Here is a 23,132-nt window from a genome sequence, read left to right as displayed (position 1 = left end):
AAGAAAGGGAAAAACAAGGATAATCTCAGAAAAATGTGATTTACAACGAAAAATTCTATTTCACAGTCTTAAAATAGAAATGTGCAGTAGTTGTTTGTGTCACTGTATTACAAAAACACTTTAAGTGAAACAAGAAAAATAAACATTTTTTTTTCTTTTAGAAAGTTATTGGGGTTTTTTTTAATACATTTCCTTAGGAATTAATAAAATATCTTAATCTTACCATCTTCATCAGTTCTTATATGAAGACTTAGAGTATGCCGTTCAGAAGCTCCTTTATCAGTGGCTGGTGTGATTTTCAGAATGTAATCAGTGTATTTCTCCAGATCATCAAAAATTATGCTTGTGTTGTAAGTAAGGAAAGACAATATCTTACTGGTTCCCAGTTGCATTAAACTTAGAGAAACATGAAAGAAGACTAAGCCATTTGGCTGGGATGGTGGAAGCCAGCTTACATTTACAGAAGATGAGGAAATGTTTTGATAGATCAGATTTTCAACAAAACCTTCTGGGACTATGAGAGATAATAAGCAAAAAATTAAATGCATGGATTACAGTTATAAAACATCCAAACCCCAACCAGAAATAACTGTTCAAAATATAATTAGCCTGAAAGTGTCAGTTGTCATATTTTTTATAACTTTTAAAAATAATTTGTGTTTCAATATCAAAAGCAAAATAGTTGAAGGCATATATGAATAATCATTTCTGTTAAATTTGTTTAGGAAAAGAGTCTTAATGAAAGCTTAAGACAATAATTTTATTGCTTGTATCCACAGAGGCTTGTGCTCTATGTTCTTAGTATTTCAAAGACACAGATCAAAATTCCTTCCTTGCAAAGATAAATATTGCAGCATTGAAAACCACATTTAATGGTCTTTATTTTACTTTGCCATCATAACAGTACATTAATTTTTAAGTTAGACAATATTTAATAAAAGCACTGATATACAATGAGCACTAAAAAAGTTATTAACTTACTATCCTGATCTGTATACACATCTATTTTTTCACTGGTTTTGTTTCCATCTCCAAATGCTGTGCTTGCAGTTAACCACAAAGTATAATGGCTGTATTTTGCCAAGTCATCCAGCACTACAAATGGAGACAAACTCACATTGCTGTCATTACCATAACTTGTGAAATTCTAAAGAGAGAAATAAAAGAAAATGTTACCACTTAAAATGTTTTTTATTAATTGATTTCTCTTTCTAGTTCCCCATTTAGCCATCATCACCACCACCAGCAGACATGATTGACCATAGCACTCAGAATACATAAACCTATGCTTTGACTCCTAATGAGTACTGATTTTTTCTGAAATACTTGATTGTATGATGTCTATTTATACTCCTTGTATAGTACTACAGAGTACATGATTGGCTTCTTCTGTTGTTTGTAATTGTTGAATGACAATTCAAGGATTAAAACTGTAATATTGCAGTGTGCTGATCCATATTTCATCAAGAAAATTACAAAAAAAATAGCATCTGCTACTTGTTTATTGATTACATGAATCACACATGCCTTGGTTGCTCATTGTTAATCAAATCAAAAGATTTCTCTCTCCTTAATCTATTTTTATGAGAGTAGATTTTAAACTTAAAACTTCCAGTGGCAGAGATCTCACCGCACCCCTTGATAAACTGTTCCTTTTGCTAGTTGTCCCTTGCAGTAACACCATGCCATTATCTCTAAGGAAATGTCTATAGTGAGTGCACCATGTTAAATTGAAGGCATCAGCAGAACTTTTTTTCCTTTGTGCAGTGACTTGCTACTGAAAGGATAGCAGCAGAACCTAGTCCCACTGTCTTTTGAACTATATAAAAAAATGTCATTAATACTGTGACTACAGCAACAAGTTAGTGCTTCAGATCAGCACCTGTAAGGAGGCTATTAATGTTTAGAATCAACAGTTTTGGAAGATGAAAAGAAATAAACCATATTATTTATGTAAGTTCAGCTATACCACATTAGTTGAATCAGTTGAAGCTGAATGCGTTGAATTATCCACTGATTTACAGGAACCTAACTTAGATGATCCAACACAGTTTGGTTCATGGTTAGAAAATTATTGAGAAGATATTTAGCCCATAATCACATTCAGCTCAAGCACTGGGTAGCAAGTCAAAGCTTCACTGCTGATTCAAAGAGCCAGTAGCATTTCTGTACAGCAGACACATTGCCCCATTGAGCAGATGGCATGGACAGCACTTCTCAGGACCAAAGAGTTCCTAACTTTTCCACATAGCAATATTTTCAGGATGAGCTGGATTTTGCCCAACCCCCTGATGAATTCCAGCTATTTGGCCTGCCCCCTATTTTTGGTGTTAGATCAAATCCACACCCTCCACTTTAAAATGCAAGTTAGCTTTCAAGGAAATTTTTTTTCTGAAAAAGAGAGGCTGTGAGAGCAAACTTACTAAAGCAAGAGAAAGGCAACAGAAATATTTGGGTATTACAATTTAGAAATACCACATATAAGCACAGGGATGCTAAAACTGCAGCTGAAAAATGGATTACATTTCTCATAAGGAATGTTCTTACTGAAGAAGTGACTGTGATATGCTTTATCACACAGTTGAATCCATACTGTGCAAACTGATAGTTCAGTATGCAATCTTGATGTCTGCCACCAGTACATATCAATTTATATATCTAATGCAACACTTCACCAAATTTTTTTACTGGCAAAATATTTTTATTTTTGCAGAAAACAATAGGTGATACTCTCATTCATTTCCCTGAGGTCTTTATGTCTGCATCTGAAGACCTAGTTTTGCCTGCAGTCACTAGTACTGACATAATATAAATAAGTAAACAGGTTGGCAATGAAAACTTAATTCTTTGTTTTGAATGCAGAACAGAAGCTCCACAAATTGTGAGTATAAATTTTTGTATCCACTCATTAACTGACAATAAGCACACTGTTAGTTTTGCCGAGTGGATTTGGTTAAGTCAACATCAGTCAAAATACAAAAAATTCCACCTTAATAAATAGACCTTCTTCTAGAAGTAGTTTGGATTTTATAGTAGCTTCATACCTAACTGAAAAAGGCTGGAAAGAGCTTTGTGTTACATTTGGTAAGTTAAGACAGAGGAAACAGTGGATCAGATTCTAAGGTATTTAGTTCAACTTTCTGATACGCAAGCAGGGTATGACAGAAAATATCATCTGGCCCAGAGGAAGCATTCTAATACCCTCTTGTTGTTACTATTATTATTATTGTTGTTAGCAATGATTAGTAATTTATAACAACATGTAATAATCAGGGTTTTTTGAGTAAGACCTTAAACAATTACCTGAGTTTTCAAGGTAAAAATGTCAAGACTACCTCATTAAGTTTTGATCCTAGATTTAATGAGAGTTTATTGGTATGAACAGCTGAAAATTCAACTCTTCATTTAAAAAGACCTTTACAATTTAGGCAGCTGTCTGACAGTTAAGGATTCAGTGAACCAACATGAATAACAGGGTTTTGGTGGGTCAACAAAGTCTATTTTAAGAGGTAGTTCCTTTACTGTGAGGAGCCCAAGGAGGGGAGATATCTCAAACTACTGATATTTCAAAATATTAGGAAAAAAAAAAAAAAAGGAACACATAATTAAGAGAAACAGTGAGCAGGAAGAGCTGTGTGGGTACAAACTGAGAAAAGATGAAACCTGTACTAATTGTACCCTGGGGATAGAACACTTTAGGAAGTTTTACAATTAACTGTGGCTGCAGATGAAAGCAAACAGCTTAGGATCTTTGGCTACAGCTGAAGAAATTCTTCCTTCTGTCCCTTTCTTCATCCATACATGAAAGAAGTTTTGACATAGCAAAGTATCAGATTATTAAAAGCAGCTACATGTAAGCAATACACTCAAGCCATGAAAGTGTCGGCAGAAACTAGTATCTTCTTCAACTCAGGAAGTGGCAGACATTTCCAGTGGCATTAAGCTGTAATTAGCTGCATAAGGAAAACAATGATGCTCTTCTTCATTGTTAAGCTTTTACCCCTGCTCTGTTTTCTTCTTTAGGTTCATTGTATTGCATTCTTGTTTTGAGTCAGAGCATCACATGCTTGTCTCTGGGAATCAGATGAGAGTGGTGACACTGTGAGGGCTAATCCCAACCATCCTTCAAGGAGTGTAATATTCACTGTTCCAGTAAAAACCTAAGTGAAGTTATTTCCTTTTTGTCTGCTGTACCATTCTGACAACAGCTTTTTTAAAATTTGTAGTGTATTGTAGGAAAGTTCCCTTTTTTTCCCTACCTTTGTCATATCAGTAAGAGAAAATGTTTGATTGTTAGGTACCACAGTACATTGTTTGCATCCCTTGTCTGGATCCCAAGGGTAGACCAAGTTGAATTTCACTCTGAACTGTATGCAGTCATATTCATTTTGCTTCGCTTGAGGTGGAGGTTGGATGATTTGGGGTCAGATATTCAGTTGCTAGAAGGATCATAGACTTTTTCAGTCCTTGCCCCTGGTTCCCCTGTTTGGCAGATTTCATCTGTACTGAAATTCCTACACTGGGGAAATTTACTGAAGCATATATTTATGTTTGTAATTAGCACCTTTCCACTTTCTTGGTAATCAAAACAGAAGTATATAGAGGTTGAATAACAGAGTTCATTCAAGCCAATGATATATTTCATAGATTCATATTTAGCCATGAGAAAGTTACTTCCATTGAGTCTTTATGTCCTTGATAGGACTGAGAGTATGTATCTATTTCAGAGTATGAGAGTATGGGCATTATGATTGCTTCAAGAACCAGGCAAGGCATTGTGGAGCAAGACTTGCAAAGCTGCTATTGCAAACAGTGAAATCTTGAACTATAGGAACCCAGCAGTGTCACAGAGAAGTGAGGTGAAGAAGAGGTACAGTGTCATGTCATCTGTGGAGGAAGTACTCTTTGTCAGCATACATGTCATATCTTTACTGCACTGGGACAGGGTATATACACCCAGAAGTAGCATTTTCCCTGGATCTATGACAGCAAAAAAATGAAAGATAAAGCTGACCTGGAACCTAGCCTAATGCAGGTGATGGTTTATTCTAGTTGACTACCAGCCATTCCTCCCTCTCTGACACATTTTCTTTTACAACTGTCAGCATCCCCATAGAAACAACCCACTCATCTACCCAAATCCTTAAATCTAATCTCCATCACTAAATATTTCCTTCTGTTATTCTGGTCTTGAACCTTAGGTCTGAGCATCCCAGGCCTTCCGACTGGACAGCTGCAGTGTTATTTTTCATGTAGACCAGTAAAGCAAAGAAACTATAGATTATTTTTCTGACTGATGAGGGTACATAAATTTTCCCTTTTTGACAGAAAACTCAAATTTCTGCATCAAGTCAAGGAGTAAACTCTATATTTTATCTCAGGTCTTTTTTTTTTTTAATTTGGGCATTTTTTCCCTAAACAAAATGCTTCACTTTGCAACTACTAACTTGCTAGTTTTAACATATTAATATTCAGTGGTTTATATTGATTAGGTTTTAATATGCCTGAGTAGTTTGAGAATGTGTGAGAAGTGACAAATTTAGACAACAGAATAGCACAGACAGTGATAAATTCAGACAACAGAATAGTTTAGTATGATTTCTGTATCTCTTTCAGATTATGAGAGCATTGGGAGATATTAATTTGCTTGATATTCTTCAGCAAGGGTGTTTTTTCAGGCATATAGAAGTTATGGTTTGACTTGAACCTCTGACATTATGTCGTGACAAAGAAACAGAGGAAAGACAGGTAGAGAATGGCTGGCCACAATGTGAAAATGTGAAATGTGAAAAAATCACCCGCTTTTTCAGTTCTCCTGTATAATTTCTCAAACTGAAAATACAGTTTGATTAAACAAAAGCAGAATGGTGATCTTGACAGAGAGTATTTCCTTGACACAAGGATTCTTTCTTTCTAAATGTGTGCAATACAAAACTTAGCAACAGATCTTGCAATTACATGGTCATACTTCTAAGTTACAGAAAGTTGTAAGCTATATGTATGTATGTATGCATACTCATGCAGCTTACAACTGTCTGTATAGATTATATATATATATATATATAGTCACATATCAAGATGACTTTCACACATGCATTTCTCTGTTGAAAAAGGAGTAATATAAAATGTCTAACAGAAATAAATTGGCTTTTTTTCACCCATTTGAAATCTGTCTCGCATCCACAGGAATGCCAAGGTACAGATTAGGACTGCAGTCCTAGGAGATTGTTAGTTGCCATGCTAAACAGTGAGCAGACAGGATGTGAAGAACAGAAGGAGCTAAAAGGAGTAGACAAATTAAGTTTTGATCATGACTCAAGAGATCAATGTTTATATCCCATGGGCAGTAAGAGACAGATGCAACAGCAGCTGAAACCTATCTTCTGAGGGCAGAGGGATGGGATAAAAATCAAAGTCAAAAGGATGAAAATGGTAGGTTCCACACACAGAGGTACAACTACTGTCAGCACTTTTCTCCTGACAACACATAATATGCTAAAGCAGCATTAACTTCCACTTCTGCCATCATCCTTTCCTGGCCTAACTGCACCACATGATAATAAAACTGGACCCTCACCTTGCTGGGCCAGTGTTACTGTGCTTCATCTTCCCTGTCTTCCTCCTTTATTTCCAGAATCCTGGGCACATCCTGGGGGGTTTTAGCTCTCTAGCTCAGTGTGTCAGCATCACCTTACTCATTCATCTCAAAAAGAGTTGTACCTTCCTAAAGGCAGGAATAGTCCAAATCCATAGTCCTCCTCTAAAATTTCTTGAAATGTCCTTCAGAGCATGGGCTAGCTCAGGTGGTGCACAGAGGCAAAATTTGTCCAGAGATTTAAGTAAAAAGCTGTTGCTGTAGCAATGTGTGCAAACAGAGTCTACAATCTGAACTGTAGCCCTGATTTTAATCTCATCAGCATGTGAATTCATGGCACAGTCCTGCTTGCACCTGAAACTACGCAGAGCCCAATGAGTACACACTTGCATAGGAGTCAGAGAAGTGTGTACACTGAAGTATGCCAGCAATTATTCACTCACAACTATTTCTAACATTTGTGAATATTTTTTCTAGTTATCCTCCAAAACGTGCATACCTCACCCTAAACATATCTTCATAATAAATTTATGCAGTCAAGGTTATTTTCCATACATAATTTTCTAAATGAATTTATACTTCTTATTTTTCTTTCCTATGTGTAAAATTTGTGACCAAAACCTGTAAAAGAAGCTTATTTCTCTTATTATATTTCTGTACCATAAGATATTCACAGAAAGTAGAATAGATTAATAAGTCTAGTTCATAATTAAGGATGAAAGCAGCAACAGCAAAAAACCTAAATTAAAATGTATCTCCAAAATATTATTTGTAAGATTTTGTCTTTTATGATTTAAATTCAGAATAACAATAGCTTCAACATACTAAACAGTAATTTCCTTTTGAGAGTAAGAAAAATATGAAAAAAATGCATTCCCTACTTTCACACTAGCTTTATATTTTCAATACTGTACAAACATATATTAAAAAGTAAAACCAGAATTAGAAATTTACTCAAGTTGATAGATTAGACTAAAAGCTACACTCTTGAGGGTGTGCCATGCATGTAGTGGATTGTGAGCCTATCCTCTACATGTTAAGTGTGTAGATAAATATTAGGTGCATGTGTGCATATATATATATATATATACACATACACACACACATATATATATATATACATATATATATGTATATATACATTATTTGCATAATGGAATGCTACACAAAACCTATTGGCATTAATGCCAGTGAGATGCACAATGTAACATATATGATTACAAGGTGTGCTTCTGTCTTTGTAAGTTTAAAAACTACATCATGATGAAGGAAATATGAAAAACCAAGCTATTGATAACTATAAAACTGATTTAATCTTTACATAATTATTAGAACATTTCATTGACTTCTACAAAAGAATATAAAAATAAGCTTACCTGTATGAATATTCCTGAATTGTTTTTGAAATAAACTGAGTAGTACAGTATATTTCCATTAGGCTTTTGAGGAGGAGACCAGAATAGCATTATTGATGTGGAAGAAAGGTTTCTGTATGTAACATCTTTTGGTGGATCACTTGGTGCTGGAAAAATGTTAGGTTTTAGCATACCTAAAGCTTTTATACCTCAAGGTTTTGTACACTTTAGCACCCAAGGTTCATCCACTATAGTAGATTTTACAAATCCTATGGCAAATTAATTGCATTTCTGATTATGGAATTTCTGCTTCACAAAATAATGAAATAAAACTGTATATGTAAAATGAATTTTTAAAACACTTTTTCTACCATATTTGTATTTAGCTGCATTTGGAAACAGATAAGATTTTTCTCATAGAATTTGTCCTGTACTTACTGCTTTGTGTGCATAGAAAATTAATTTGCAGACATGCAAGTTGACTGACTTGCATGTCTATACTCCAAATACAGTTAGTAGGGGAAAAAAAGGGGGATTTTTTTTTTCACAAAACCTAAATTTAAAGCCTTTTTCTCTCTGATTATAAACAGAATTTAGGCTCCCAACTTGTCTACGTAAACCAGATACTTAAGCTTGGACAGTATAATAATTTATCTTTTTTCCTCTTTTCTCATCCTATTAAATGTGCAGGAAGACCTCTGTAAGCCTTCTTCCATTAGTCCCTCCTCCTGTTTATAAAGAATAGCAGCATATGGTTCTTCTCAGTAACACAGTGCTGTAGGAGAGTTAAATTCAATTCCTTGAGTCAGCTCAAGAGAATTCAAATCCATATGTCTCACCATCCAAGAAAGTGCTCTACAGAACTTGCAGTAGAGTACTGAACACTATGAGTTATGTATCTCTCTTGTTTTGTGCTGCTCTAGTTTGTGTAAAATATTAAAAGATTAATTGGAGGGGGAACCCCAGGACCAGCTCATTAAAGTCTATATATATTCACTATAAAGTGAATTCATACTCCCATACCAGTTTCAATAGCAACTGTGAATATCTACAACCTGATGATGTAGACAGGTTTTGGAGGGATGGCTCAGAAAGATGCTAATCCTGCAAGTGGTTGTGCACGGGGGGATTGTTGATATCTATGCAGAGTGATTCTGAAGTATGCCTGCAAACTATCTATTTTGGAACAGATTAGAACAACATGAGTGATGGAAAACCAGAAACAAAACCTAAACTGAATGACCTTCAAAGCACAGCATATCATATGATTGTATAAAAGTCACTTTCCATGTTGGAAGTATGAAAAAATTAAAATGGAATAAACAAATCAATGTACACTTACAGTGTTCATTTTCAAATTAAAAATATTTCAGACTTAAGAGGGATATTCTAAGTATTTTCCCTATCAGAAATTGTGTCATGGCTGCTTAAAGTAAGGTTCTATTAAAATATATTACAAAAATAATATTATTTATTTCAAAGTTTAGAATGAAATTATTCAGATTTTATCTGTCCTGAAGAGAAATGCTAAGTTTTTTTCTCAGTAAATGAACAGAAATACCTATCATAATTTTATAGAGCCACAGATACTTGTATATGCAGACAGAGCCACAGAGACAGGTAGCATGTCTCTCCTTTACAAGTCAAATGTCACTATTACTTCAGTGGCTTTATTAACTTAAATAAGGCTGACAGAATTTTAAGGCTGAATGAAAATAAAAGTTTATACTGTATATGAGCTTACCTCCTTCAGAAGTTCTGAATGTTATAGTGTCACTTTTTATGTTACCATTTCCAAATCTTGTACTTGATGTTACGTAAGCACTATACTCATTGTTATATTCTAGGTCTGTGAATTCCAGTGATGTTTCTGTTACATTTACACTCCTCTTTGACATTTTATTCCTAAAGAAAATATATTTTATTAATTGTATACACACACCATTTCTCTCTCTATATATAATTATGGCATTTTTTGCAAAAATGAAAAATGCAGTATCATGTTAAATACAAGTAGTTTAGGTTTTTAAAAGAGGCTAGGATAACTTTTTCTCTTCTATGGTGAAAAGCTAACTTTTGTATCATTGCATCACAGTAGGGCTCTTCATTTTGTCTCTTAAAAAAATTAAGAAACCCCAAAACCCCAAAGAAATTTTACATCAACAAAGACAATGGTTATATGAAATGTTAAGGAGGAGTATTTCTATCTATTAACTGCTTTCAAATGGTTATGTGGTACCCTTGGGAAGGACACAGTAGGGCATAACTAAACTGTCTCCCTGGACAGGAATAGCGAAATATAAAAAGATTATAGCAGGGAGCATGCCCTACTGTGACTCTGTGAAATTGGTCAGAAGGCTGAAGTTATAAATGGAATAATAGAAGATGATATGGAACAGGAATTAGCTGGTGCTGAGTTAATTCTGGTGGAATGTAGCAGAGGATCAGAATGGAACTCCAGTCAGGTCAAAACCCGCCTAGAAAGACTGTAAGATGTAACATTAATAAAACACTGGTATTAGCATAGGTATGAAATTATTATCAGAAAGTAAAATAAGGTACAGAAATAACTAAATTGAGTTCAAAAAAGTCTTGTATCCCTGGTAAAGTTAACGTAATCTTTTAAGAAAGAAACAGGAGGAAAATAAAAACCTAACATTCCATTCCTTCAAAGATTTCTGTATGAGTAGGTGTCCTGTGTCTCTAATAGCATTTCATATGGAGATGATAATTTGATAATTAAAACCAAATATCTCCAAATTGCTCCAGAAATCACCATGAAACTCTTCACAAATGACAACTGTTCTAATACTAAAAAAAAAGAAAAAAGTGTTTCAAAATTACTAGGCTTTCATCCTTTGATAACTGAATGACTGTCCCATTAGCAAAGATCACCATCTAATATATCTAAGTAAGGTTACATTAAAAAACAACGAGAATGAGAAAATGTATGAAAATGAAAAAAAAAATCCTTCCTAACCCTCAGATTTTGAGTGGAATGTTGCTTGACATGGGAAACACTCTTGCTAACAGAGAAAGTTAACGTTTACATTTTTCCCAAACTTCTGACATTTTTAACAGTCAGTAAAATTTACAAGAGATTGCAGCTGCAGTTATCAAACTCTATACAAAGAAAGACATTTTTTCCTGGATCTTTGCCCAATGTATTCTTAGTATGGAAATACATATCTGGTTATAAGTAAGAAGAAAATCCATAGCTTAGTCTTGCAAACATTTCACTCTGAGTAACTGCATTCTTACATCTGAGTTGCCAAAAAACATTTCCACAACCAGGCATAGAAAGAAGAGCAAAAACGTGAGGTACTTCAAGGGAAGTTGATTTTCTGTTTAGAAACTACAGAGATCGCAATAAAAATAAGAAAACACTGATCAAAATGAGTGCAGCCTCCACAGACAGTGAGAAAATACCTAGCAGAAAAAGTTATGCTAAGAAATTTTACTGAAGAAAAATAATATAAGGTCTTAAACCACATTTTTTTCAAAAATGCAGACAACACAAATTCTAATAAATTGCATAATTCCAGTTGACAAAGACATGTACCATATTTTCTTAAAAATCTATATCTCAAAACAGACCTAGTCAATAAATATCTCACAAAAATTTGCAGGAAAGGATAATGCAAAAAAACAATAGCTACATACAAGTTCAGCAATTTTGTTAATTGCACCTTTAATACTCTAAAATTATATTTAAGGAGTATGAGTTTTTGGGCTCAAGGAAAGAAGAAATTGGCTTTACTACCTGCTAGCACCAAAAAACACCTTGTCCTCTGACAAATTCCATGAAATATAACTGAAAACATTGCAAATATCACCCTTTCTATTCTATTGATTGTGGATCCTTGTTCCAAATCATCTAAAGAAAGCTTACCAAATTCTCTATAACTGTTGCAAAATATTTAAGTGAAGTGAAGGAACATTTATTTAACAACTGTAGTAACCTTCTTCTTTCTGCTTAATTGAGAAGCACTGGGATTAACAGTCTCCTCCAAAATATATTGAATACCTCCCAAAATCAGCAACTATGTGGCACGACAATTTGCCTTGTCAAATGTCCCCCTGCAATGCATTTGATGAAACTGTATAGACAACTCTTTTAAATACTTAAAATTATTCTCCTTCCTCCACACCCCTCGCTCCCTGCCAAGGAAGGAGTGAAGTTCTGACCCCTTGGAAGGCAAAGGGAGTTTTTCTCCAATGTTCTTGCCTTAACATGATACCTAAAGCCTCTCTAAATTTAGATATGGCACAGTAAGGACAGAAAAGACAGAGCAAAAAGAATATGGGCAAGGCTTACAGCAAGAAGTTGTGTGGTTGCCTAATTGTAATATTTAGAAAAATGGATCATTTAAGAGTGGGGTTATTTTAAAATAATTCTGTCTAAATCTTTTCTCACAGTAACAAAAGCAGTAGGTTATAAGGGAACATTAAGGATGAAAAGTTGCGTAACCTCAAGTCTTTGAACAGAGCGTACATCAAAACCATAGCCCTTATCATACAGTAACTCTTCCCTAGCTTGAGGACAGTCATTATTTTAAAGAGCAACATTCATTCCCTGTAGAGCAGAATTAACAAGAGAAGATAAATTCAACTTTTCTGGAAAGAAGAGCTTTCCCCTCTTCACTTTATCATCATCTTAACTAGAAATTATAATTTAAAAAAAAATAGTAGTGACTGAGGCCATATCCCACCCCAAAACTGTCAAAAAACAATAAAAAAACGTAAGCTTAAGAGTAGTATGCCAATAACAACTGAAGATTTGGATATCTGGTTCATGTCTTATGCACTTTAGTATTTAGTATTCCTGCACCTTAGCAATGGCAATAAAATGGTAAAGCATAAGTGCAATATATTAAAAGTGATCAATAAAACTGTTTTCACTCCCAGCAGAAGTTATAGACCTTTGAAGAGATGCCACATCGCTAGACCAAACTATGCTTTGCAAGGAATAGGAGAGAAGCTGCAAGTTTTAAACTGACAAAACTCCTTTGTAAAGGTGAAAAAATATGAAAGGAGGAAAAAAAATTAAAAAAGGTCAGATAGAAAAAACTAAAACACAATAAAGAAAAAGTATCTGTTAAAAATGTGTTTGCTATGAATGTAATAAATACAAAATATGAAAGTAGACATAATTGATAGCACATACGAAAACTCTGAACATGGCTCTTTCACACTCTCTATTAAAGGAGGCAATATTTCTCTATTTTAAGCCTATTTCAAATCTCCTTGACAATTCAGCATGGGTTTGCACCCTGCCTTACAGCAGGCCTAATCAGAATATAATGAAAATAGGCACCATGCTCTAGTTTTAATCTGAATTCACTTACTATAGCATAACCTTTGGAAAAAAAGTTGAAAATGCTTACAAAATGCTGAAATTGTTCCCCCACTTTTTGCCTAGTCTGAATTAGCATTTTAAAAAGTCCAGTATTTTAAGTGCTGGATGAATATTTGTTCTCCCAAAACATGTATTCAACACATTGTGTAACAAAAACCCAACATTCCTGATAGGTTACAGACTAACATTTATCCTCAGAAGTACTTCCAGAAAAATCTTACCAGACACAAACCGTGTAATAGAGGATAATTCCATTTGGCTCCAAAGGAGGTTTCCATGACAACTTCACAGTGACACCCAACAACTGTTTTACAGAGAGGGCTTGTGGAGGAGAACTTGGAGCTATAAAATGAGAGAACAGGACCCAACATCTTGTTAAACAGCTATGATCGGTGAGATACACAGCATCCTTAAATAGGCTTTGAATTATTTGTGATAGAAAGTTAACCTGGTACCACACTGGTACAGTATCCATCTGCTAATGTCAAGACACAGCTTCTTTTCCTTTTTCTGACAGATGACAAAAGAAGATTTTGCATGGTGTTGTTAGAACATCTGTTTCTGTGATTCAATGGAGAAAGTACTTCATGAGAAAACAGAGCAATGGCGAGGTCACAGTGATTCACCTACTGCCCAAGTACATTGCTGTAATTTTTTTTTCCCTTCTAATAAAAGCAAGAGCTTTATAGATATGAACATATGTAAAAACAGCATAATAGTTCCCCTGAGGAAAAAAAAAGGTGCTGTAAAGAATTAGACAAAGTGGCAAAAGGTAGAAAAGTGGATAAGCATGGCATTGAGAGATGATAAAATTGTGGGATACTAGACAGCAGTAAAATCTATTCACTCCACCAAATAAGGACCACATTCATAGATTTAACGTGTCACAAGGGCAAATGAAAAGACAGGCATTCATTGAATCCTTAAAATTAATTTTAAGATGATCCCTAGATGACCATACCCCAACTCTGCAGGGAAACATTGTAAATAAATGAAAATGTTTGAATATATTTGACTTTGTTCTAAGGTTCTTATTAATTTTTCTGAGGACAAATAACTAATGTATGCATAAATTATACTGCTTTATTATCAGCATGTTATTGAGAAATGAATCTTTATCTGCATCTTGATTCATGGACCTATGCATCACTATGAAGTAATATTAGAATTACATTTGTTTTTCTCAAATTAAACCAAAGAGCATCATGCACTAAAAATTCAGGTCATAGCTGTAGTCATGCATGAAAATTGAAAATATGAGCATAACTATTAGCAAATCTATGAAACATTTGGTCTGAACCTTGGAACACTGCGTTCCTGTGAATACGGAACATGTGGTGTATTACAAATATTGTTGTTTTTCACTTCTTGTTCCTTTCACTATCTTGAAAGTTGGCATAAAGGTTTTATAACTACTTATAGAAAAAACTATTTTATATTTTTCATCAACAAAGGTTCATTGTATTCTGTATTTACTGGTGAAAAATGTTGACAGCTGTATTTTATTTTGTGCTTTACTTGTTATATTATCTTCAGTGGCTATACAATAAAAGATCTGTCATATGGTGAATGTCATCTTTTTGACATGTCTAGTTAATTCTAAATAATTCATATTCAGGGGTGGTTTTTTTGGGGTTTTTTTTTTGTGTTTTTTTGGTTTTTTTTTTTTTTTTTGTTTTTGTTTTTGTTTTTTTTTTTTGCTAAAGAATAGAATCTCTTTTTGTTTGTTTGTTTGTTTGTTTGTTTGTTTTTGCTAAAGAATAGAATCTACATTGGTCTAAATAAAAATAATCTCTACTAAAAAAAAGGATTTATCCAATCTAGCTCTTTTCAGTTTGTTTACTGATGGTGTGGCTCTTGAATTGCTTGCATCATTGCTGCTTTAGATAGGTTACCAGAGATTTCCTCCTGAAGCAAAGGAGAGGAAGAGGCACAGACTTTTCCAATATGTGACTCACAGCACCTAAGTTAAGATTTTTGCTACAAATTTTTTTTCAGGATTCCTCTGCAGAACCTCAAGAGACCAATGATAACTTCGCACTACAACATTGTGTACTGAAAGTACAACTATGATTTTAAGGTTCCTCTGCTGGTTTGTGACCTACTGTAAAAATTAGCAGGGGTTGCAACAACTGTGTTCTGCCCTCAGCCTGCACACACCCCAGCTCAATTGGAAGTCCAGTGCTACAGATGATGGACTTTGGGCATTTTCATAATATTAATAATTTCATATCTATCTATGTGTACCTGTACACACATCTGTTTAGAATAATACAAGAAACTCCACAGAAATGTCCCTGGACCATCCAAACTGCTTTTTTGTCATTTTCTCTTTCCCCAGCTCTCATATGACTGAAAAACCAAATACAATATTTAATTCTACCATGTCATGTATTAGATTAAAATAATACGAGTAAATTAAGATACTTCAGATTCGTAAGATATTGGTAACATCAAAAGTCCATGCACAGCAATTGCAACATTTCATACAGCTTACACTGATAAATATATTGGTAGATAGATGGATAGATAGATAAATATGTTTGTGTGTAGATACATAGGTACAGATAGAAATAGAGAGATATAACTGCCAACAAAAGTCCACAAAACTTTAAAAATCTGACATGAATTTTAAGAGTAAATTAAGAATGCAGGTAGAAAATGATGAACTGAAACTTGTGTTCCAACTTACCATCTTCATCAGTTAATATATGTAGCGGTGAACTACGAACGCCCTCCCCCATTGCGGTACTGGCAGACACTTCTACAGTATATTCTGCATATTTACTTAAATCTAAACAAACAAACAAACAAAAAGAATAATTCAATAAAACAACCATTCAATGGAACAAATTAATTTTTTCATGGACTGCAAGTATTTTTGAAGTGGTGAATAAGCCTATCACATTGATCTGTGTAATTGTAGATTGAAATAAGCATTGGGAAACCTTGGGATATGAAATATTTTGCAAAAGGAGCAAGGCCTTAATTTCTATTGTATACTTCATATTCCTAGAATGCTTTGCAGTTTGTTCTTGGCTGTACTCTGAAAATGTAGCAGTGAAGGTACTGAGCTCCCAGCATTAGTTGCTGTGCCATGCCTCAGCAATAATGACAGAACTTAGGAAAAGATGAAAAGGTGAGTGGAAATAGATAATTCAGAATAATTCTGAATAAGATCAGAAAGATATGCAGGTGACTTGAGGGTTTACTTTGTCACAATGATAGGTTTGCAAAGATATCAATTTAAGTTCCTTGTACTTTAAACACCTAAAATACAGTGAGATTTATGTTAGTCTCTACCATTCAATGCCATTTCACCACATTATGACAGGACACAAATTATTTCTCAGGACAGGGAGCAAAAAATTTTCTGTAAGGGCAAGAAGGATTGGGTCTAACCAATGAACTAATATATCTCTGTCTGTTGCACACTTCCCAGAAAAACTCACAGTTTCCATAAGTTCCAGATCATTATATACTGGCCTGTAATACATAGTGTCAAAAGGGTAGTGTTAATAACTCTTTTCTCAGTCCCATTAGTCCTCATGAGATATATTGTGTAGGTCTGTATGATTCCATTGGGAATGGATGGTGGAAAAAATGATAATTCAATTTCCATGGATGAGATGTTCCTATAGGTTACGTTTTCTGGTGCAGAAGCAGGAACTAGAAGATAAAAATTATAGACAATTTCAGTCAGTTTCATTGATTTGGAAAGAATTCTTATAAACCAGTTTCAATGAAACACATTGTAAATATATGGATTTGTATCCTATTTTTTTTAATGAAATAACATTTTAAAAGAGGCTGAATTTGAAGATCAAAAACACTTAGACACACAGTACCAACAGGGTCATTAAAAAAAAATTATAGAAATCAATTCAGTTTCATCGCTGTCATGGCTGTGCTTGGCCATGGTCCCAGTGATCCAGACTCTGCCTTGCATCCAGTCCCTGCCTGACATGGCAGCCCAGCCTCAGCTTGGCTCCCCCACTGCAGGCCTGCCCCGCTGGCACTGGGCTCTGTCTGCCTTGGTTACTGTCACTGAACCTGTGAACTTTCTTTCCTGTCTTGACCTCAGACCTGATGCATCAGCAGGAGGTGTTTGGCACTCCAGACTGGCCCTGGCTGCCACGCCTTGCCTGCCTCGTGGGCTTTGCAGCAGGGTGGTGAGACAAGTGCTGGCTAGCGAGACGTCTGCTCAGCTGGCCCAGGGACCCCATGGCTCTTGGCTCTCCATCCCTTACCAAGCACCTGGCCTTGCTCTTTTGCTTTGTGTATAAAGGAGAAAAATGGGATTCAAACTCACTGCCTGCAAAGTAAGCAAATACTTGTAAAATTATTGAAACATATTTCCTAGCCATTAAAGGTTATCATAAAGCAACTTCTTGTCAAAACTTTTTATTTTTTAAAAGATACTCACCAGTTTCAGAAGTTCTGACCAGAAGAGGAAAAGATGACTGATTCCCATAGCCAAGTCTGGTGAATGCTCTTACTGAGATGTTGTAAAGAGTATATGGCTTCATTTCGCTTAGTGATATACTTGTAGATGAGGCATTTTTAACACAAAAATCATTGGAATCACCGTACAGAACTTCATAGTGAGTTATGACACCATTAGGCTGCTCAGGTGGTAACCATCTCAGATTTATTTCTGTTGCAGTTGCATTTATTAATTCTAAGTTTTGAGGTGGGGAGTCTGGTTCTGCAACACAGAAATCAGGAAAAAAACCTTTTCAAATAATTGAACACAGAACTGAGATCATAAACCTATTGGATCCTGGTATTGAATCCTAACTGTACCAAAATAGCTGCATTCATTTTCTCATTCTCCTTCTCAAAGCCTTACTACTTTTTACCTTAGTTAATTTTGATATGTCTTTTTTCTACCCATGAAACTAGGCATCTTTTTGCTTTATGACACTTTAGCTTTGATGGAATTTCTTTTCTCATCCACTTCTAAATCTATCTGAATCTGCACTTATTAAGAAAAAAAATTCTTCTCTCTACCAGTCTCATGCAGACTGATCCTTCAAATCCTCTCATGGTCTTTCTCATATTCAGTTGTTTAAACTTGGATTTATGTTCTCTTACTGCTTTCTTTGTAAATAATCTTAGTACTTCACTCAATCAAGTATTGAACCAAGAAAGGGACTGCATGCACAGTAACTAAATTCCATTTAGAGAACCCTGTGCAAATCTTGCACACTCTGGTGTGAAGGTCATGCACAAAGCAAGTCCAGCTCCAGGGTGGGGTGTGGCTGAATCTATTGGCAATGTATGAGCTCATGTGACTCCAGTGAGCTAATAAGGCATGGAAGTGTTGAAGAGGTGAGTGGGCTGCACTAATTAATAAAATCAGCTCTGAATGTCAACTTTAATTCCTCTGAAGGCTTCACTACTTCACTCCTGAAATCATCTGTAAAATCAAGATAAAAATATACTACCTACTCAGGATCATAGGATTCAGTTCTTGTACAAACATCCATTTGCAGATATTTCAGAATTCATCAAGAATTTTTTTTTTTTTTTTTTTTGCCTAAAAGGTCCCACAAATCACTTTCATTCCTGATTTCTGAGCACATGAAAGTGTTAAATGTAACAGATCACTGCTCTCTGGATGGCAAGACTACCCACATGAATATTTCCCATGTGAGGAAGCTTAATTTTTAATTTAAATGTATTTTGCCATTTATCTGGCATAGTAAAATATTTAAATGCAACAGCCAAGTTTCTTCCATCCTAATGTAAGTTATCTAAGACAGTTGTAGTGAATCTTTTATTTGGAGGCATCTCTCTTTTCAAGAGTCAAACAAATTTCTGTTCCTAGGTTGGCTAAAATTAGGACACATGAATCTCAGCCTGAATTACTTCAGGAAAGTTAAAGAACAAGAAGTAGAAGATATGTCCAATTATGGACAGCTTTAAAAAAGGAAAGACTTCTTGGTGGGTTTCTCACTAGTCTCCTCAAGCCTCGCACACCTCTTTTATGACTGAATGAACAGTTGGCTGTTGGCTCTGAACAGAGAAACTGTACTATGAAAAATTTCTTCAACACTCACACGGAAGGGATTGTAAGCTTTCAGAGAGAAAAATACTTGTATAAGTAATTTTCTTGTCTTGTGATATGCCTTTCCTCTGCAAAAATACTGAAAGCATAGGAGAATATAATGTTTAAAAAGATTTGCAACTATTTTAAGTTTCACCATTTAATCTGATATTTTGTGTGGTTATTCAAATCACCTAAGCTTATAAATACCCATGATTTTTAATCCTGTAATCTTTTTCTTTCCTTTATTGACACTCAATTATTTTTCTTGTATTGTAGTACATTTGAAAATGAGAGAGATAAACAACAACTGGGCAATCGTGCTCTGTATTACTTCAGTAAACCTGGAAATAACTGCTGAAACCAGTGAAAATACAAGCTTGATACAAACAAGAAAACACTAATATTCATGGCTCTGCTCTGCAAAACAAATTCCCATGTTTTCTTTGCATAATACAAATGACAGTTCCAGCTCTTGCTCCAATGCCTTCATGGGTTGAAACTGCCTTGCAAGTAAGAAAGGAAAATTCAAAAATCTTTGTAATGTAGTGTTATACCTGACATTAAAATTAATAATAATTAACCAGTCTTAAAATTAATAAAATCTATGCAAAACCAACTGCTTATTATATTCAGCATTAAAAAAATCTTCACTTTATCAGCATCTTTGCCTACAAATAGAAATATGGCTTCTGAATTGTTGGAATGTCCATATGCTTCAAAACTAACCTAATTTACACATGATAACAAAAAGAAAAAGAAGATAAAATGGAGTCATAAAGATTATTATTTAGATGAGTGCTAGGAACATATTGTTTTAAGAGAGGGAGCCTCAGCTCTGCAGCTTTCCTTCCATTTGTCTATCACATTTGAAATTAGTTGATTGCAGGTCATGCCTCAGCTTTCATTATTATTTTTTTAGTACTTACCTAAAAATGGTCTGAATAAAATCAGTGACCGATAGAAGCCTAATAATTTCAACATTGGTTTTATCTATACACTTTGTTACCCCTTTTTTGTATGTGCTAGTCTTCTTTTTGAACAAACACAAACTTCAGTACAGAAAATAAATCATCATTGCAAACAACATATTACCGTCCTCAGGGGTGCGCACAAACACATCGTTCTCTTCAGACAGAGCACTTTCTCCAACTGCGGTAGAGGCTGTGACTCTCATTTTATAATTTGTGTACTTTTTTAAACCTGAAAAGATTAATTTAAAAAATCTTGACTCTTAACTTTGCAAACAAGACTGTTGACTTCTTTTGTCATAGCTACTTATAAAACTATAGTACTGGATGCTGTTCTGAGAGTTCTTTATACACCCTAAAAGAATATGTACAATACCATTTATTTGGTGACAGTCAAACAGGCATGCAGTTAAATCAGCAGATTTTGAGGTAAGTCGACCAGCTTCAACCCCGTAAATAGCTTAAACAATTTGTCAAGGACATCAAAGGATGCATATATGAACATCCAAATATGGGGATTTAGTCAGTATGCATTACTCTGATTAGCATCAATGATTAAATGGAACTCCATTAAGAATATGTTTGCTTTAATTACTATAAAAATTGCCACCTTAAAATAAGAAAAATTTTATTAATGTTTTTTAAAAATTCTATTAATTTTTTTTCACTGTGAAAAAAATACTGTGAAAAAATTCAAATCTGAAAAAGACTTGACAATTTAGCAATCTTTTCCTATGAGAAAAAAGGAGACTGAGGCAAATATTCCAAGGAGAAATCCATTTCACAGATTCCTGCTTGTACCATTTCAAAAATTACTGTTTATCTTAACCAGCCCTCTTCTCTCATCTCACATACCCTACACATTCCTCCACAGTAGACAACTCTGAGTAGTATCCCAACCTTGTTTTTACATGCAGTTTTTTTTGTGTGTGTGTGGGAACATGGGTGAATGTGTGAGATTTGGTCCATATATATTTCAAATTACTACATTATATAAAATTGGAAAAAATAAGTTGGCAAAATGTACTTGCAAGTTTAATTTTTTTTACTCAAATGACACTGTACCTGTCAAAAGTAAGCTGTTGTTTGAAGTTGTTTCATGAAATGCTTTTTTTGTATCCAGTTCCATTGCATAAAGAGTATAATGAATGATTTTCCCATTGGGATTTGCTGGAGGATCCCAATACAGCAAGACAGAGGAGGAGCTAATATTCTTGTAAAATATATTTTGTACTGAGCTTGGGACTTAAACAAAATCACAAAAACATACAGTAAGTAAATAAATTAGTTAAAAAATTCAAACATTCAGTGAAGTCATGTATGTCAACAATGGTAATACCAGTTACAATTTACCTTGTTCACTTGTCCTGACTGTAAGAACTGATGGTGGTCCTTCCCCAACAGCAGTGAAAGCAGACACACTAATTGTGTAATCTGTGAAAGGTGTGAGGCCCTCTATAACATATGACACTTCTTCAGCCAAAATGTCGATGTTATATTGGTTATCTATGAGTAAATAGAGAGAAATAGATGCTTACTCATAAAATAATTTTCTTTCTTATGCATTCTAAACTCACTTTGGCATGGCAATCTGGAACTATTTTATTCCAGAAGAATTAATTTACATGTCAATTAAAAAGAAAAAGAAAAAAGTCTGCATTCAACCTCTTAACTCCCTAAAGAGTCCCTTTTCATGTGTACAATAGATAGATTGGCCTAGGCAAAAGAATGAAGGAGCAACGAGTAGAATTGTGAGGTTTTGTGAGTACTTTTGTATAAGGTCTAGTCTCTCCAGTGATTTCAGAACAACGGCTCCTAGACTGATGGAGTTTTGAGGGGTTTTAAATATTTTTAATCAAGAAAGACAAATTCTATCTTCCTTGCCCTCCCAATGGTGCTAGAATAATACTTGGAAAGGCTGCCTTCACCTGGTATTTTTACCAGAAGATTTGTGGTCAGTAGAATGATGAAGCCATGCATGCCCGCAAAGAGAGTTTAGTGCACTTAAAATAAAGTTCAAAGTCAGCCACGATCCAACCGTTTTACATCTGCTGTAAAACAGTCACTATGCCAGTGCAACATGAAAAGGTGTGGGCACTTCACATACCTGAATGTCAGGCTCAGAATTCAGTGAGAAGGGTGTTAAAATGAAGGCATTGAAAAATCATCAGACCTGTTTGAAAACGTGGCTGTCTACAGCTTTAACTACTATAATAACTCTTATAAAACAATACCAGGATAGTAGATCACAACAGACACTGGCTGAAATATATTTGCAGCAGCACAGACATCTTTTTGCAACTCAATACCTCAAACTGAATGAGGCCATAAAAAGATTTACATTTAAAATGCTGTACATTTCCTGTGTATAACAAAGAAGATTCTTCAGGATTAACATAGCACAGAAAATATCCACTGTCATTTAAAATAAAGGACTAAAATCTGGTTTTAGATATTGGTGCATATAGATGAATTCAGTGACTTAATTAAATCATTTTTTAAAAAAACAAAACCTATATTTTCTACCCACTGTTCAAAATGCTGTAAAAATTTTGAGTGATATTTGAAATCCCTGCCTGTCAGCTGAGGGCTGCTTAATGATTTGTAAATCCATACTTGGTAAAGAAACAGTGGTCCATTGATAATACAGAACAAGTGTACTCACTAATGACATCACCATGTCATGGGGTCATCTCCACCTGTTTGTAACCTATACAGCAAAGTTGTAACTTTTTGACCTATTTACCTTCACTGACATTTGAAAACCTATTAGTCAAAAGGCTTAGAAAAATCAAGGTCT

General features: G+C 34.6%; 1 protein-coding gene across 1 annotated transcript in view; it reads right to left on the bottom strand.

Moving 5' to 3' along the window:
- PTPRQ (protein tyrosine phosphatase receptor type Q) overlaps positions 1–23,132 on the bottom strand; it is a 99,987-nt gene that overhangs the window by 62,349 nt on the left and 14,506 nt on the right. Inside the window, exons 11-21 of the mRNA XM_041409740.1 lie at positions 21,686–21,838; positions 21,398–21,577; positions 20,457–20,564; positions 17,736–18,017; positions 16,796–16,978; positions 16,002–16,103; positions 13,531–13,651; positions 9,695–9,855; positions 7,972–8,117; positions 982–1,147; positions 224–514 (exon numbers count right to left, since the gene is read on the bottom strand). Of these exons, the coding sequence (XP_041265674.1) occupies positions 224–514; positions 982–1,147; positions 7,972–8,117; positions 9,695–9,855; positions 13,531–13,651; positions 16,002–16,103; positions 16,796–16,978; positions 17,736–18,017; positions 20,457–20,564; positions 21,398–21,577; positions 21,686–21,838 (1,893 nt within the window). The remainder of the gene's footprint in view (positions 1–223; positions 515–981; positions 1,148–7,971; positions 8,118–9,694; positions 9,856–13,530; positions 13,652–16,001; positions 16,104–16,795; positions 16,979–17,735; positions 18,018–20,456; positions 20,565–21,397; positions 21,578–21,685; positions 21,839–23,132) is intronic.

The sequence above is a fragment of the Onychostruthus taczanowskii genome, unplaced genomic scaffold (assembly GCF_017590055.1).
Source record: "Onychostruthus taczanowskii isolate IOZ18803 unplaced genomic scaffold, ASM1759005v1 scaffold31, whole genome shotgun sequence".
NCBI lineage: Eukaryota > Metazoa > Chordata > Aves > Passeriformes > Passeridae > Onychostruthus > Onychostruthus taczanowskii.
This window is presented reverse-complemented; position numbering and strand designations above follow the sequence as displayed.